The 17,829-nt window shown below is 33.7% G+C and overlaps 1 protein-coding gene across 3 annotated transcripts in view; it reads right to left on the bottom strand.

Annotated features, from left to right (window-relative positions):
- Positions 1-17,829, bottom strand: part of TBC1D32 (TBC1 domain family member 32) — a gene marked incomplete at both ends in the record, with an annotated part of 169,720 nt that overhangs the window by 112,851 nt on the left and 39,040 nt on the right. For all 3 annotated transcript variants that reach the window (XM_084228396.1, XM_084228397.1, XM_084228395.1), the window contains 6 exons: positions 1,487-1,574; positions 4,783-4,921; positions 7,384-7,466; positions 8,028-8,229; positions 12,898-13,025; positions 17,189-17,334. In XM_084228396.1, coding sequence (XP_084084522.1) covers positions 1,487-1,574; positions 4,783-4,921; positions 7,384-7,466; positions 8,028-8,229; positions 12,898-13,025; positions 17,189-17,334 — 786 coding nt within the window. The remainder of the gene's footprint in view (positions 1-1,486; positions 1,575-4,782; positions 4,922-7,383; positions 7,467-8,027; positions 8,230-12,897; positions 13,026-17,188; positions 17,335-17,829) is intronic.

Below are 17,829 nucleotides of genomic sequence, written 5' to 3'. Positions count from 1 at the left end.
TAACCTTAAGAAATTATATATAAAATACAATATATTAAATTCCTACTGTTTGACCTTCTTAAAATATCCATCCATAGTGGATAATACATACCAATTGGAGAAATAGTGGCGAAAGCTAAGTAAGTGGTGAAATGGAAGCTTTCCAGAAGGAAAGAGAAGGAAAAGGAGTAAGGAAATATACGTGTGTGATCACTGTTATGACTATAAACTTTGATGCAGAAGTAAGTCACTGAAAGTGAACATTACAAAATCCTATCAGATGCAACTGTACCAAGAGAGGGGTGGTAATCTATTGATTTATAAAATGAAGACAGCTTATTAAGATATTAAGTATTTAATTTAGTTCATTAGGTACCATTGTTCTGAAGAAAGAGAACAAGGTTGCATATATTTCAAAGAAAAAAATTCTCAGTAGGATTTCATGGAGAAATATTAATATTAAAAAACACACAAAAAAGGAAATCCTATAACTTTCTTTTACCTAAGGCATAATTTTGAAAAAGGACTTTAAAAGTAAATATTCTAATACTTGAGAGCATGCCAGTTAAATTGAGTTGTTCATTTTATTTAAAAAATTGTAATGCCATGATAAAGGACTTATCACAAAAATCTGCAAAGAGCTGATGAGACTCAACAACAACAAAGAAAATAATCCAGTCAAAAAATGGGCAGAAGAGCTAAAAAGAAACTTCTCTGAAGAGGAAATGCAAATGGCCAACAGACATATGAAAAAATGTTCAACATCACTTGTAATCAGGGAAATGCAAATCAAAATTACCATGAGATACCATCTTACACCAGTGAGAATGGCACATATTAAAAAAACTAGCAACAACAAATGTTGGCGAGGGTGTGGAGAAAAAGGAACTCTTCTGCACTGTTGGTGGGAGTACAAACTGGTCCAACCACTATGGAGAGCTGTGTGGAGATTTCTGGACCTACTAAACATAGAGCTTCCATAGGATCCAGCAATTCCACTCCTAGGTATTTACCCAAAGGACACAGAAACATCAATTCCAAAGAGCACCTGCACCCCTATGTTTATAGCAGCACTATTTACAATAGCTAAGCTTTGGAAACAGCCCAGATGCCCAAAAATAGATGACTGGATCAAGAAGATGTGGTACATATATACCATGGAATATTACTCAGCATTCAAAAAAGATAAACACATGCAATTTGCAGCAACATGGATGGCGCTGGAAGGGATCATGCTCAGCGAAATAAGCCAGAAAGAAAAAGAAAAATACCGGATGGTCTCACTCATAGCAGGAATCTAGAAAACTTAAATAAGGGACCAGGAAATTGAATAACTATAAGAAAGTGAAAATCAACAAAAATTATGAACCAGAGACACTTTTTGTGGGGTGGGGGGAGGGAGGGGAGGGATTGGGGTCAGAATGGAGGGGTTGAAATTGTATGGGGAATATAAAAATAAAATTTAAAAAAAAAAATTGTAATGCCAATTGAAGAAAAAAAAACTTACCTGAACTTTTTAATGCTTTTGCACCTGCTGCTGTTGATGCCACTTGTGTAACTAAAACACCATAGCCAAATTTTTTATGCCTGTTGATCTATCAATATAAATAAGGAACAAGAGTGAGAAGCAGTAGATATGTCATGCTAATATTTTACTTAAATTGCAGGTGGAGTCACTGAACTTTTAAATCTGAATTCTAGATATTCCTTTAAGTCGAGATAACAGCAGTAAAAATAAATATAAATTATAGAAGTGAATGATTGCTACTATAGTATTTTTGACAATCCTATTTCAGATTTAAGCCCTAATGCAAAGTAGCTGTTTCACACTGAACAAGTCAATTATCTCTCTGGGTGGTCTGTGTCTCCTCTTACATGAAATAAAGGACTTTGACTAGATGAAGAACAAGACCCATTGCCACTCCAAATTCTATTATTTTATTCCTTAGGTTTAACTGGGCTTTCAAATAAAGAACAATGATATCTTATTTAAAATGATAATTATTTTTAGAGGCAATGTGATTTTTTCTAGAGGAAGGGAAAATACACACCACATATTATATATATTACATATATACAGACATACATACATACATACATACATTCATCAGAGGCAGAGGAAAAGAATCCTCATCATTAATACATAGGTTTTTAAACGACACTGTAGGAATCTTTAAGAGAACATTATACATGTAATCATAGCAAAGCTTAGAAGTGAGTAAACTCAGAAGAAATTAGAATAGAGAAATAATTGATATTATTATGAAATGTTCCTCCTCAGACATTGGTTAAGATGGTGTGGCTTATAAATTCTTTTACTTCCCAACAGAGCTACTCATCTAGAATTTATATTTATTAGGCCTTTCATTAAAAGGATCTCTTCAAGACACACAAAAAAATGTTCATCATCAGGAAAACGCAAATGAAAACCATAATGATTTACTTCATTTCCTGCCTCCCCACACACATTTTTAATGGGTTGAGATATACCCTTCATTTTTTCATGCTTTTGAAAATTAAATTGTTTGGTGTGCATTAATTTTTAATAAATAAAATATTAATATTAAAAAAACACAATGAGATACCATCTCACACCTGTGACAATGGTCCATATATTAGTAAGAAAAAACATGATGGTGAGGATTGGAGAAAGGGCATCCTTCACACTGTTGGTAGGAATTTAGAATGGTCCAGCCCCTATGGAAAAGAGTATGGAGGTTTCTCAAAATATGAAAAATAGACCTGCCATATGATCCAGCAATTCCACTCCTAGATATTAAAGAAAAATAATTCTAAGGGATATTCTAAGGGATAATTCTAAGCACAATTTATAATGGCCAAGCTATGGAAACAACCTAAGCATTCAATGACAGATGAATGGATGAAGAAGAGCTATATTCCCTTTGGTTTATATGCCACATCATCTATAAAAAAGAGGAAACATTGCCATTTGTAACAACTATGGATGGAATAAGAGGGGAGATTATGTTAAGCAAAATAAGCAAAATAAGGAGAAAGATAAATACTTAATAATTTCACTCATGTATGCAATATAAAGAAACAAAACAAAGGAACAGACAAAAAATAAACCAAAACAAAATCTAGAAATCTGACTGCAGAATTGAGGTTACTAGAGAAGAGGTGGGGGAAAGGAGGGGAGTAAGAGTGGGAGGAGGCCCACTACACTACGGTGCAGGATTATGGGTTCTTCAGTGGTGGATATAGTGAAGTATTGTTATAGGACAGGGAGAGGGGCAGCCCAAACCCTGCAAACCTGCCTATTCTAAATGGGTTCTGCCATCTGCTGCATCAACACAAAACATATGAGACTTTAATGGGAAGGAACTTTAATAAAACTAGGAAACAATACAGGAAAGGCAAAGAGTCTAGTTTCTAAATGAAGCACCCAAAGTTACCCGTCCCCTCGTGGGTAAAAGTCCATCCATATGGGAATGGCCCAGAGCAAGGCCCAAAGCCTGCCACAAGTCTAAAGCATCTTCCAGTGGGGACCCACAGAAAAGGGTCAGAAACAACCAGACAAGCCCAGAAGGAGAAGAGCAAAATCAACATCAAGATAAAAGCTGCCACTGTCACCTCCCCATGGGTCTCACCCATATCTGTGTCACCCAGTCCACGACCAAAAGACAAGCACAGTTTTTTCATGTGTCTCTAGGCTCCAAGTGCCTCCTCCAGGTCTCCTGGCTCCATCCTGCTTCCTTCCTTGGTCTCTTCTGTAGCTTCTCCTCTCCCTGCTCAGCTCCACCCTCTCCTGGGTGGGGCAGGGAACCTCCCCCTTTCCTGGGGACCACCCTTTTACAGTATCATATCTGAAGAGGTCTGAACCTATACCCCTATGTCATACAACAGTGTTGACCTCAATAAAAAAAATGATGCAATTAAAACTAAAATGATCTCTTCAAATTTTTAAGCATGTAATGTACATTGAATTTTAAGGGCAAAAAAGGTAACTAGAGGGGAACTAAAAGACCATGAAATGAATGAGGTTATTATCTCCAATTTTCTACTGCTCATGTCTTTATAAATTTACCTTCCCTTTCCATTTTTATTACTCATATTTTCCATTTTCCTTAATTTACATACAGTAGTTCAGCAGTTAGATGACACAAAAGTACAGCAAGATAAATGCCCATCTTTTTTCCAAAAACCAAGAAATTACAATTGAAGAGAGTAAGGAAGAATAAATAAATTTATATTTACAATCAGGCAACCTAATATCAAGAAACAAACAGCTGCAGGGATAAAGAAAACATTTTTAAAAGCATATCTAGTATCATGAAAAGGCCGTAAGTCTAGGCATATTTTTCCTGAAAGCAAAGAGCTGAATATACCTCAGTAACCTCTGCCTGTTGGAGAAGACTCACTGATATTGCAAAATAATTCACTAATAGCAATAATAAACTCCTTCCACAAATAGTTTCTTTTAAGATTTGAGGTCTAAACTCCTTGAAACATACATTTAAATACAACAGATTTTTGTCCTAAAGTCCCACCTAGTTTTAATACATCCAGATGTTTGACATCATATTTATAAAACATCTAGATGATTAACTAAATTTCTCAATCCCATCTGGTTGTTTTCCAATCCTGTAAACATAACCATATATAACAACATCAATTCTCTAATGCCTCCCTGAAAAAATACTGAGTTAAATATTACAGTGTTATATGGGTTTTTAATTGAGGTTTACAAACCTCTTTATGCATAAAAAACAGAATTATGTTCTTAATGACTTTTACAGCAACAAAAAATTCCTTTTGCCTATAGCAGATGGTAATTCATACCTGTAATTTTTTTGCATATCGGTTGAACATAAACGTCACACATTCATTGATGGCACCTGTTCTTTGAAGAAGTAGTAGTCCTTTGGGGGTGGCAGCAAAATTTAGTAAATCATCTAACAAATTTTCTTCCCAAGCCATACTGAAACATGTAAAAGAAAAGTATGCTTTTACTATACTCAAAACAAAAAGAAAATATTTCTTCTTAATACTGCTGATAATTGAATTTACAAAATAAACATCACACACATTTATTGAGCACTTTGCAACCCAACTCTTACATTATGAGAAAAAAAAAAAAAGGTCACAAAACAGAAGAGGGATGAAGGTAGACAAATCAGATGAAAGGAGTCAACTGGGAGTCAACTGCATGATGTTGGATGGTAATTAAACTATTAGGTGGGGATCACAATGTAGCATCTGCAGATGTTGAATTAAAATGCTATGTACATAAAACCTAAAAAAATTATAAACCAATGTTACTTTGACAATTTTTTAATATAACAATATTTTTAAATAAAATAAGAGGCAACCCCCTTGTTAATTCTTTTACTCTTATACATTCTATTCCAGTAACTTTCCTTCCTTAAATACTTAATGATTTAAGTATTAACAGTATACATCAGCATTTTTATTACACCTAGGCTCCCTCATCCATGCCTTAATTTCATTCAGTGTTCCTATTATAATTCTATTGGGCCTGGATTCCCCAAGTCCGGACTCTTTAACATCTCTATACTTCCTTTCCATTATAAAGTGTCTATTTTCTGAAATGCTAAAGCATATCATACATATTCTGTTATTTTCCCAGGTTTAAATTCATTTTACTTTTGCAGAAGACATTTTCATTTTCAGAACAATTTTTAGAGGTCAGTAATGTTCTCCAGTGTGTGTGTGTGGGGCAGGGGGAGGGAGGATGTGAAACACTAAGAGCTAGAATTTGAAACACAGAGGACTATGAATACTTTATTCTGAAGTACCAGGAAAAAAAAGAAAAAGGTACTACCTACTAGATAGTCCTACTCGTCTGTGTAAAGACACTATGGATATTAAAATGAGTCAAAATCAAATGTTATAAAGACGGTGAAACTGAGTATGGAAAGTGTGCCTCCTCCATCCACCCTTCCCCTGGAAAATTTTCAGAAGTCTGTTTGAAACTGATTAAACGTGAATTGAAATCCAGTACTTTTCAGATCAAAAAAGGAACAATCACTACATGTTTTGACAGACAGTCTTCAGTGGCAAGCACACACAAATGACCAAAAATATAACTGTATTCAAATACAATACAAACATCACCATGGACAAAGAAGACAGAGGACAAAGAAGTGAGACTCATTTTGAGATGAATATGGGCAATGGAAGCCCAATTTGGCTCCAACAGGATAGAAAGGACCTGGAGAATTACATATGAAAGATAAGAGCAGTGCTGAGCTCCTTGCCTAAAACTTATGACTGGGTTAGACTAGTAGGAAATGATATACAGCTAATTGAAATTAAAGTTAATATACTCATTTACATTTAAAGCAATCAATAGAGTGCACACATGAGAGAGAGAGATACCCAAAACTGGAAATTTTAGCAAGCCATAAGTCTAGGGAAACATGAGATATGGATACAGCCGCATTTCTAGAGGTGTGAATATAATCAATTCACCTTCTCATTCTTTGTGTCTGTAATATTCCCATTATCATTGATGGGAGACTCAAAATGCCAGTTCAGTTTATTAAAAACATAGGGGTAAAAGTTAAAAACCATTAACTGTTGAACAAAGAGGAATGACCACAGAAGTAGAAATTGGGAGAAAAGAGGATGTGGGAAAAATGCAAAAGGGAAAAAGACTCATAAAATGGATCTGCAATGAAATTTCAAAAGATAGCTAAAACAACTAATTACAAAAGTGACTTTTTCTCACTCCTTCATGCAAAAAAAAACCCTGATAGTTGGTTTAAGTTTATGAAACCAATATCAGAAAAAATATATCAAAAAAAATCATAGCAGTTTTTAGTAAAGTAGCTATTTGTTAAATCATTACAATGTTAAGGGAATGCAAAGGCTTTTTGCTTGATTGCGTAAGTTAAACTACGCCTACCTAAAAGAGAAATTAAAAAGAAAAAAAAAATTCTCCAATTCTGTTTTTAGACTATACCACAAGCTATAAATTCAAAAGAGAATCAGGAACATATTTCATCTGATCCTTAGTTTAAAAAATCCATTTTTTCTGACTCCACATCTTATTGGCATTTATTAAAAAAACATGGAGACATCTAGATTATAATTTGGTATATAGATTTGAATAACTGTTCAGTGCCAAATTCTAAAATGCATCCCAGACATTTTAAAAAATCAAATTTATTCATTGATTTCATTGGCACCTGAAAACAATTTCTATGAACTCTCTAGGTAGAGTTTTCCAATTTTAGTATTTGGTAATTCAGCAATGGAAAAATCAGAATAGTTTAGGGCCTCCCCTGGTGGCGCAGCAGTTGAGCACTGGGCTGCAAGGCTGCCCACAGCCTCTGCAGCGCCGGTTCCTTCCCCAGCAGCCTGTGAGGGTCCCACAAAAAAAAAAAAAAAAAATCAGAATAGTTTAGTTGTACTTACATGTTTTGGGATTCCTGGCTTACTGGAGAAACAGAATTTGTGCCCTCTACTGGAGTAGGAATTCTTTCTGATAGCAAACTTGTCTAAAATACAAAGTGATTTACATTTCTTTACTATCAGTATTATTCATGAGATTTCATGCTAAAAATTTATAATTAGTCTGTAATGTAATTAAAATTTAATTCAATATGTTAATTCTTTGGTTTTAATTAGATATCATAAAGTATTTCACAAAGCATATAAATGGAGAAAAAAAGACTTATTGCACTAATACCGTACTTGACTAGTGCTACATTATGATTTCCAGTGTCCATAACAAAAACTCAGCTGTTTGTAAAAATTGCTCAGAAATAACAACTAAAGAGGAATGCTAGTCTACATGAAAGTAATTTATCTACAGCTCCTTCTACTAAAAGAAAACACTTCATAATGCCCAGTTAGGTCCTAGGACTTAGTCCTACTAGGAGAGGAGGCAGTGAAGTTACCCTGTGGCAAATTAAGAAAACATTATATTCCCTAGAGTATTATGATGCTAAATAAGTCATATTTGTCACAGTAAAACATTTTAACTTCAGTATATGATAATGCTGGCTTTATTTGAAGAAAAATTTTGCAGGGAGGAAAAGAAAATTGAAAATATTTACCTTCTTCCATGCTTTTGCTATAGATTCATGCAAACTGTAAGGAATTAGCACCTGCAAGCCTTCGCATGTGCCATATATTTGACGACATACAGAAATAAAAGCTCCTTTAACCAGAGGCAACATTTCTGATCCAGAAAAAATAGCAATATCTTCATCAAGAAGTTTTTTTGAAAACTGGGCAATGACATGGGCACCTGTAGGACTAAAAGACAATATTTACGAGTAATTCCAACTGTATAAAGTGCTTCCAGAAAGGCCTGTCTTTTTATAAACCATTTGCTTGGCTCCCTTTTAGTCCACTAGCTTTTCTCTGACATGTCAGCATCACTGTTCCCACCCATGTCTGCACCCATATATGCCTAGCAGCGAGGCAGTGCCCTTAGACTAGCAGAAAGAATAGATAGCAAACAAACAAAAACTATAGGGGGCCTCCCTGGTGGTGCAAGGGGTTAAGCACAGCACTGTGAAGCTATCTGCAGCCACTGCAGCATGAGCTCGATTCCCAGACTGCCAGGGAGCTACTCACATGACACAGCAGACCTCTCCTATCTTGCCCACTGCTCCCCTCAGCAATGAGTTTCAGTCAGTCTGACTGTTCTGCTCCCCGCTCTGTTTCTGGTGAATCCTCTCACCCCCTGCACCTCTGGCCTGCACCCCAGTTTTTGTTTGCATAAATAAATAAATCTTTAAAAAAACTATACACTTGAAAGTTTATAGATCCCAGGAGTCCAATGCCCTATGTAACTATTCCTTTTTAATAGTTTAATTTCTTGTATCTTTGTTAATTTTTGGATAGTACATATGTAACTATTCTTGATTGTGTAAGAAAAAAAATGTAAGGCTGAGTTTTTCCTAATACTTGTTATGCATTCCCCATTCCATAAACAGGACTCAATTCCTCTATCTCAAAGACTTGGATACTTTAACAAATTAATAATAAAAATAGAAAACAAGGGAGATTTTAGAACAGTGCCTAGCACATAAACACTTACTAAATATGTTAAATATACTGACTCATTTAATCCTTACAATAACCCTATGAAGTAGTTTTATTATTTTTCAAATTGTACAGATAAGAAATAAACATAAGGTTTCAGAAGTTAAGTAACTTGAACAACATATCATATGGCCAATAAAAAGTGGAACCAGGACTCTAATCTGGGTTGTCTACCTCCAGAATGGTACAATTATTTTTTCTCACTTTTTAAAAACAGTGATGACAATTTAAAAAACTGAAATAACAGTAAGTACTAGATAGGATAGGGAATAACTCTTCATACACTTCCTCTTCAGCAGTTATGAACCCTTCACCAGTATTGTTTTATCTATTTCCTGACCAGTCCTCCCTCACTTTCCCCTTCAACTGAGTATTATAAATCTCAGACATGAAATCATTTTACCCAGTGTATATCTCTAAATGATACAGATTTATACTTTAAATATCAAGTCCTCACCTAATAAATTTTATTACTTTTAATATCATCTGATAGTCCTTATCTAAATTATCCTGTCTTACAATAGGTCCAGCTGACTTCAAACAAGGGCCATAGAATACAGTTAGGCCCTCTCTAGACTTCTTTTAAACTATGCCATTGATTTGTAAGTAAAATAGCTACTTTTCCTATCCATTCTTTAATTGGATAAATGCTTCACCATGGTGTCACCTAATATGCTCCTTTAGCTCCCGATATTTCCTATAAAATGATAATTAGATCTAGTGGCTTAATTACATTTAAGTTCCAATTGTACTCTTGTATATTTTTTTCTTGACTAATTTCATAGATAGTTGCTGTTGTGTTATCTCTTATTTCATCATATATCTACTTGTCTCAATTTTAGAGGTGTTAAAAATCAAAAGGAAATCAGTCTGACTCTGCCCATTATTCTTTCACCTAATAGTTCTAGCATCAATTTATGATTACATAAATGTCCTAAATCCACCATTTCACTAGAAATGACCAAATGGTGATTTCCTAAGTACATATTTTGCACTTATATGTTAAAATTCTTCAACGAAGAACTTGTCCTCTGGAACTTAATATTTATATGAAAACAGATAAACTTGTACAGAAAAGACTAAAAATATGTTTATATCTTTTTACCTAAAGGTAAATTAATAAAATGGTGCCTTAGCAATATAAGTGGGTAATAGAAAAGGTCTGTCTTTTGCTTGATTTTTAAAATTTTAGTATATCTTAAACCCATGTATTTTTACATAACATATATTTTGATTCATTGCAGTCATTATTTTCTAAATTCTCAAAATTGTCCCTTTTAAACCTTTCTAGTTAGTTCATGGTAGTTTTGAAGTACATTTGCTATTATCCCAAAGTAGATTCCTTACTTTCTAGAATGCCAAGTTGTCCCAGAATCACCTTGCATATTTCTTAACCCAACTGAGAAAAATTTCATCAATGATTACTAACTCTTCTTAGATCAAAAAAATACTTAAGCGTTCACAAATGGGTGCCAACTCATTACCAAATGGTTGTCATTACTTTTAAGCCTTTTTGGTGGTAGTGCTAGAAAAAAATACATTTTTAAGAGAAATAAATAAGCTTACATTCAAATTTCCATTATGAAATTAAGACTGAAGTTTAATTTCTTTACTCTTATACTTTCATCCTTTTGCTTTATCTATGCAAATGATTATACAAATGTAACCATTTCTAAATATATTTAGTGCATTTTAAGACTACTTTGAGAACTTTTTAAATCTTAGAGTATATCCTACCAGAAAAAAAATGTTCAATCAAAATTGGTCACAAGTAATTCTTTTCTTTACATGAGTATGTCACTAGTTTTATAAAACTTTGGCTCACTCATTTCCATTTTGAAATTGTGACATTTTAATTATTTTTTCTCTTTGATATAATTTTGCTTTACATTTAATATGCAAGACATCTATATGATTCCAAAGTAAAATCTAGGTATAATTCGATATGTTTTATATCCATTACTTTTCTCTCCCGTTCTTGAACTATTATCTGCATTCCCTTCCTCATACAATAAGTAGCATTTTATACACTATGTAGCATTCTATCTATATTCTTTTGTTCTGTTTCCTCACTAACAATATGTATGGAAATTAACTCCACAGCAGTACATTAAAAAAAATCCTCATCCCTTTTTTTTTCTGGTTAAAAAGGGTAATAATAAGAGACAAGATGACACTATCTACTGATTAAGGGCTTATCACAAGATACAATTCTCAATATATATTTACCAAAAGATGGAGTATCAAAATACATAAAGCAATTGCTAACAGAATTAAATAGAGACATTAACAACACAATAACAGAGAATTTTAACACCCCACTTGTCCACAATTATGGACAAAACAAATAAGGAAACAATAGCCTTAGATGATATGCTAGATCAGAGGAACCCAATAGACATTCATAGAATATCCCACCCAAAACAGCAGAATTTACATTTTTCTCAAGTGCATATGGAACATTCTCAAGGAGAGACCAAATTTTGGAACACAATTCAAGTGTCAATAAACTTATGAACACTGAAATCATGCCAAGTATTTTTTCTGACCAAAACACTATAGAGCTAGAAATCAAGCACAAAAAGAAATGAAAAAAAAGCCTCAATGATGCTGAAATTAAACAACATGCTTCTCAATTACTAGGTCAACAAGGAAATTAAAACTGAAATTAAAAAATGCCTGGAGATGAAAATGAAGAGAAATAGATAAATAGGTTATTAAAGGAATATTATGAACAATCTGTGCCCACAAATTTGATAAACTAGATAGGTGAACCAATTTCTTGAAAGATACAATCTGCCAAAACTCATACAAGAGGAAACAATTCAAATAGCCCCATTTTCTATTAAAGAAAACAAATCAATAACTTTCCAAAACAGAAAACACCAGCACCAAATAGATTCACTAGTGAATAGTATGAAAAATTTAAGAAATGAAAATTCCCTATAATTCCCTGCAATCTCTTCCAAAATATAGAAGTACAGAAAATACTTTCTAACTCATTGAGTTCACATATATTCCATAAAGACCCTTGTGAATATAAATATAAAAATCCTCAAATATTAACAATTCAAATGCAACAATGTATAAAAATATTATATATATCACAAATAATGGGAATTGAAGTGTGCAAGGCTTGCTCAATATTTAAAATAATCTATTATTATAATCCATCAACAGGATAAAGGAAAAGAATTTTATTGAATGCTAGACATAACCTGATATCCACTGATGAGGGGAAAGTATGAATAAATTACAGTAAACACATCTCAGAAGTATTATGGAACAATTAAAGATGCTTCATTCTGTCCTTAAGAATATGTCAATGGTTACACATTAAAAGGCAGTGAAATATATATATAGATATATATATATACACACACACACATATATACACATATCTATATATGTCTATGTGTGTGTATAAATGTGATACTGTTTTTTAAAAAGATAAAAATTCTATGAGTATGTATATGTTTGCTTCATCATTGAAAGAACAAAGTCTAGAAGCATAAACATCAAAATTTTACCTTTGGTTAAACCAGTAGGTGGAAATGAATGAGGGTAGAGAAGAAAGAAGCGGTCAGCTTTTCCAATGTGTACTTTTATGTAGTTTAACTTGAATCAACAATGTATGACTTTAAATGTTTGAAAGAGAAAATTGCAAGGGAGCCAAAAAAAATCTTCTATTCTTAATTTAAAATTACAGACATCAAGAGCTACTCTGTTATTCATGGCTGATCAAGAAATCTGACCAAACCTAGAAAAGTTATCCAGATTTTCATTATTAAATGCAAGGCATTTTGGAAAAATTGAACAGATTGAGGAACTATGTTAAAAATTTCACAAATTATTTAGAACATAGACACTTACCTTTTTTCTTCAGAAGAGCTCATATTTTCTCCATAAAGAAGTAAAGTAAGTCCTTCTTCTACAGATGCAATTCTTGCCAAAATATCAGCTATATGAATTAAAGCTGTTTCAGAGCAATTTGGAGCAGCCTGTATGTTAAAAAGGTAACAAAACAAATCACACCATTTTATTATATGCTGGCATATCAGACTAAAATTCAAGGGTGGTAGTACAGTCTAATAAAATTATATTACCACAACTAAAAGAAAGTTAATGATTTTTTTTGTACATTTGTATATGTCTGAATTAAATGGGTCATAATATTCTTACTAGCACAGTTGATATGGCAAATATGTTTTCACCTAACTAGCTATTAAGATATAAGAACTATTGCTTTTATTACAGTTTATATGTAATTCTCACTGACAAAAGCAGTGGCTTCTCTACTTCCACTTTGTTCTTTATGTCCCTCTCATTGGGTTCCCCTACTTCCAATCTAATTTTATTACACATAGGATATAATGCACTAACATCTTCTCTATGGGATACCATACCTTCCAACAACTGACTGTGTCATGAGCTGTAGGTTTCACTAAGGACAGCCAACTAAGGACTGACCATAGTCGAGGAGACAGGACAGATAGGTCCAATCATATTTCCTAACTTGATTTTATTTTTTTTAAATAATAAATTTTATTTTTATATTCCCCACACAATTGCAACCCCCCCATTCTGACCCCAATCCCTCCCCTCCCGGCCCCCACCCCCCAAAAAGTGTCTCTGGTTCATAGTTTTTTGTTGATTTTGATTTTCACTTTCTTATAGTTATTCATTTTCCTGGTCCCTTATTTAAGTTTTCTAGATTCCTGCTATGAGTGAGACCATCCGGTATTTTTCTTTTTCTTTTTGGCTTATTTCGCTGAGCATGATCCCTTCCAGCGCCATCCATGTTGCTGCAAATTGCATGTGTCTATCTTTTTTGAATGCTGAGTAATATTCCATGGTATATATGTACCACATCTTCTTGATCCAGTCATCTATTTTTGGGCATTTGGGCTGTTTCCAAAGCTTAGCTATTGTAAACAGTGCTGCTATAAACATAGGGGTGCAGGTGTTCTTTGGAATTGATGTTTCTGTGTCCTTTGGGTAAATACCTAGGAGTGGAATTGCTGGATCATATGGAAGCTCTATGTTTAGTAGGTCCAGAAATCTCCACACAGCTCTCCATAGTGGTTGGACCAGTTTGCACTCCCACCAACAGTGCAGAAGAGTTCCTTTTTCTCCACACCCTCGCCAACATTTGTTGTTGCTAGTTTTTTTAATATGTACCATTCTCACTGGTGTAAGATGGTATCTCATGGTAGTTTTGATTTGCATTTCCCTGATTACAAGTGATGTTGAACATTTTTTCATATGCCTGTTGGCCATTTGCATTTCCTCTGCACAGCAAAAGAGACAATAACAAAAACAAAGAGAAACCCCACCAACTGGGAGAACATTTTTGCACACAACACTAATGATAAAGGACTGATCACAAAAATCTGCAAAGAGCTGATGAGACTCAACAACAACAAAGAAAATAATCCAGTCAAAAAATGGGTAGAAGAGCTAAAAAGAAACTTCTCTGAAGAGGAAATGCAAATGGCCAACAGACATATGAAAAAATGTTCAACATCACTTGTAATCAGGGAAATGCAAATCAAAATTACCATGAGATACCATCTTACACCAGTGAGAATGGCACATATTAAAAAAACTAGCAACAACAAATGTTGGCGAGGGTGTGGAGAAAAAGGAACTCTTCTGCACTGTTGGTGGGAGTGCAAACTGGTCCAACCACTATGGAGAGCTGTGTGGAGATTTCTGGACCTACTAAACATAGTGCTTCCATATGATCCAGCAATCCCACTCTTAGGTATTTACCCAAAGGACACAGAAACATCAATTCCAAAGAGCACCTGCACCCCTATGTTTATAGCAGCACTGTTTACAATAGCTAAGCTTTGGAAACAGCCCAGATGCCCAAAAATAGATGACTGGATCAAGAAGATGTGGTACATATATACCACATATTGGTACATATATGTGGTACATATATACCACATATTGGTATATATGGTATATATGGTATATATTGGTATATATGTACCATATGTGGTACATATATACCAATATTACTCAGCATTCAAAAAAGATAAACACATGCAATTTGCAGCAACATGGATGGCACTGGAAGGGATCATGCTCAGCGAAATAAGCCAAAAAGAAAAAGAAAAATACCGGATGGTCTCACTCATAGCAGGAATCTAGAGAACTTAAATGAGGGACCAGGAAAATGAATATAAGAAAGTGAAAATCAAAATCAACAGAAAACTATGAACCAGAGACACTTTTTGGGGGGTGGGGGCGGGAGGGGAAGGATTGGGGTCAGAATGGGGCGTTTGCAATTGTATGGGGGAATATAAAAATAAAATTTATTATTTAAAAAAAAAAAGAAGATGTGGTACATATATACCATGGAATATTACTCAGCATTCAAAAAAGATAAACACATGCAATTTGCAGCAACATGGATGGCGCTGGAAGGGATCATGCTCAGCGAAATAAGCCAAAAAGAAAAAGAAAAATACCGGATGGTCTCACTCATAGCAGGAATCTAGAGAACTTAAATAAGGGACCAGGAAAATGAATATAAGAAAGTGAAAATCAAAATCAACAGGAAACTATGAACCAGAGACACTTTTTGGGGGTGGGGGGCGGGAGGGGAAGGATTGGGGTCGGAATGGGGCGTTTGCAATTGTATGGGGGAATATAAAAATAAAATTTATTATTTAAATAAATAAATAAATAAATAAATAAATTTAAAAAAATTAAAAAAAAAAATCTGCAAAGAGCTGATGAGACTCAACAACAACAAAGAAAATAATCCAGTCCAAAAATGGGCAGAAGAGCTAACTTGATTTTAAATGAAAGTCTACTAATCATATCTATTCCAGAGTATAGCAAATTAGAGCAAAGCAAATATTGAAAACTACTATGCTGGAGCCCTAAGTCTACTAAAGTTCCTGTTTCTGGGGCCTTTTTTTAGCCTATACTTGCATGGATAAAATCTGATTGAGAAGAGAGGTAGCCAAGACAACAGCAGTCTTCCAAATTACTAAGTAATGGTTAAGAATATTAGGTAGAAATTAAAGATGCTCATTGGGTAATCAAGAGCTTGGCCTACGCAACTACGAGACACATAAGGGCATACTTATAGGCAAAAGGAAGATGTCGAAAGAAAATTAAAAAAAAAATTATGAAAGCAAAGATGCAAATAATGGCTATGGTGCAAAATCCCAGAGACAGTTCTTAGCTCTGCTATATGGTTTATATTTCACAATACTGTTAAAAAACAGAATTTTCAATACTATTTTATTGTATGATTTTATGAGTTCTGTTTTATCTTATTTTTCTGAGGTTGCAGGTAAGACCAAAATAATTTATCATTGTATCCACTTCTTTCCCAGAATTTTATGCTTTGTATCACATTTACATAAATGCTTAATACATATCTTCTGAATGAACAATGAATAATGGGTGGGTAAGCAGTTCCCCAGCCCACTGAGGGATGGGCATGAAAGGGAGATGAAACCAATAAAATAACTACAAAACACAGACATGGAAAGGCAAAAATCTTTAGTCCATTGATAAGTTAAGTCAGTCCCCAGAAGCTGAAGTCATAGAAGTAGAAGGATACACTAGACAGACAGAAGTACTAGGAGTGGTATCAGTGTTGCCACCTATTAAATTCTGACCTTGAGCAAGTCATTTCTCTCAGACTCAATTCTGAGGATCAAATTATACAATGTAAAGGAATATATCATAAAAACTAAATAAAGAGATACACATTTTTTTAGTTTATTTTTCTTAAGTAATACTTATTTCATATAAAATATGGTTGACGCTTCTTCAGGAAAATATTTCCAGAGGCTATAAAATTGCCATTAAGCAAATAATAAGCTATTTACAATATTTAGTATATTTGCCAGACAAATAGCTAATTGGAATAACTTCTCAGTACTTATAATAAGCAAATCTAAGTCTGACTGGAAAAAAAAATTAAATGTTATATATATTCCCCCAAATATCATAAATAAATCAACTTATTTTATAGCTCATTTAAAAGTAAATAAAATCTATATAAGCATATAGGATATCTATATGTAAAAGAATGATGCAATATTTCAAATATATCAAACGTAGAAATAAAGTCCTATAGTATATTCACTAATACCCTATTAAAAAACACTCTTTAGTAAATAATACTAACCTTAGTTCCTTTCATTAAATTATGAATAGGCTGAAGAAGTGCCTCAATCACAGTGCTGTTATGTAAGCACTCGATTGCACATTCTTTTTGATCACACAGGATCCGCAGAACTTCAGTCACCATACTTGCAGGAGAATAATTTTCTGCTAAGCCAGAAATATTTTTAAATATTAAAACTCTGAAACATGGACTATTTAATGTATCTCCTATTTATGCTGAGCACATGTTTATTTTGCATAGTTGAGACATGTTCACTAGCTATTGCTGTTGCAAAAAGGTCAACATCAAGGTCAAGTAGCTTGAAAATCACACAACTCAATGTCCAAAGGATGATGTATTACCAAATTACAACCTAAAACTTAAGGAGATATCAATTAGCTTAACATATTTTGAAGTTAATAACAAGTGAGTAAATGACAAATACAAATGCCAAAAAGACAACAATATAAGATCATTCACTGTTTGACATTAATCACTGTCTGATAGCAAGGGTATAGTTTGAAACAAATTTACAAGATTTCTGCTACTCACAAACATTTTTATTCTTCTTAAAAGATATCCAGATGTTGAGATTAGAGTCATGATGACAAAACTACAGCCAAAAATTAGGCAGGAGGAAAAAGAAACACTCATGGAGACTA

Source organism: Talpa europaea (genome assembly GCF_964194135.1).
Source record: "Talpa europaea genome assembly, chromosome: 2".
Classification (NCBI taxonomy): Eukaryota; Metazoa; Chordata; class Mammalia; order Eulipotyphla; family Talpidae; genus Talpa; species Talpa europaea.
Note: the sequence above shows the minus strand (reverse complement) of the source record. Positions and strands in the feature narration are given on the sequence as shown.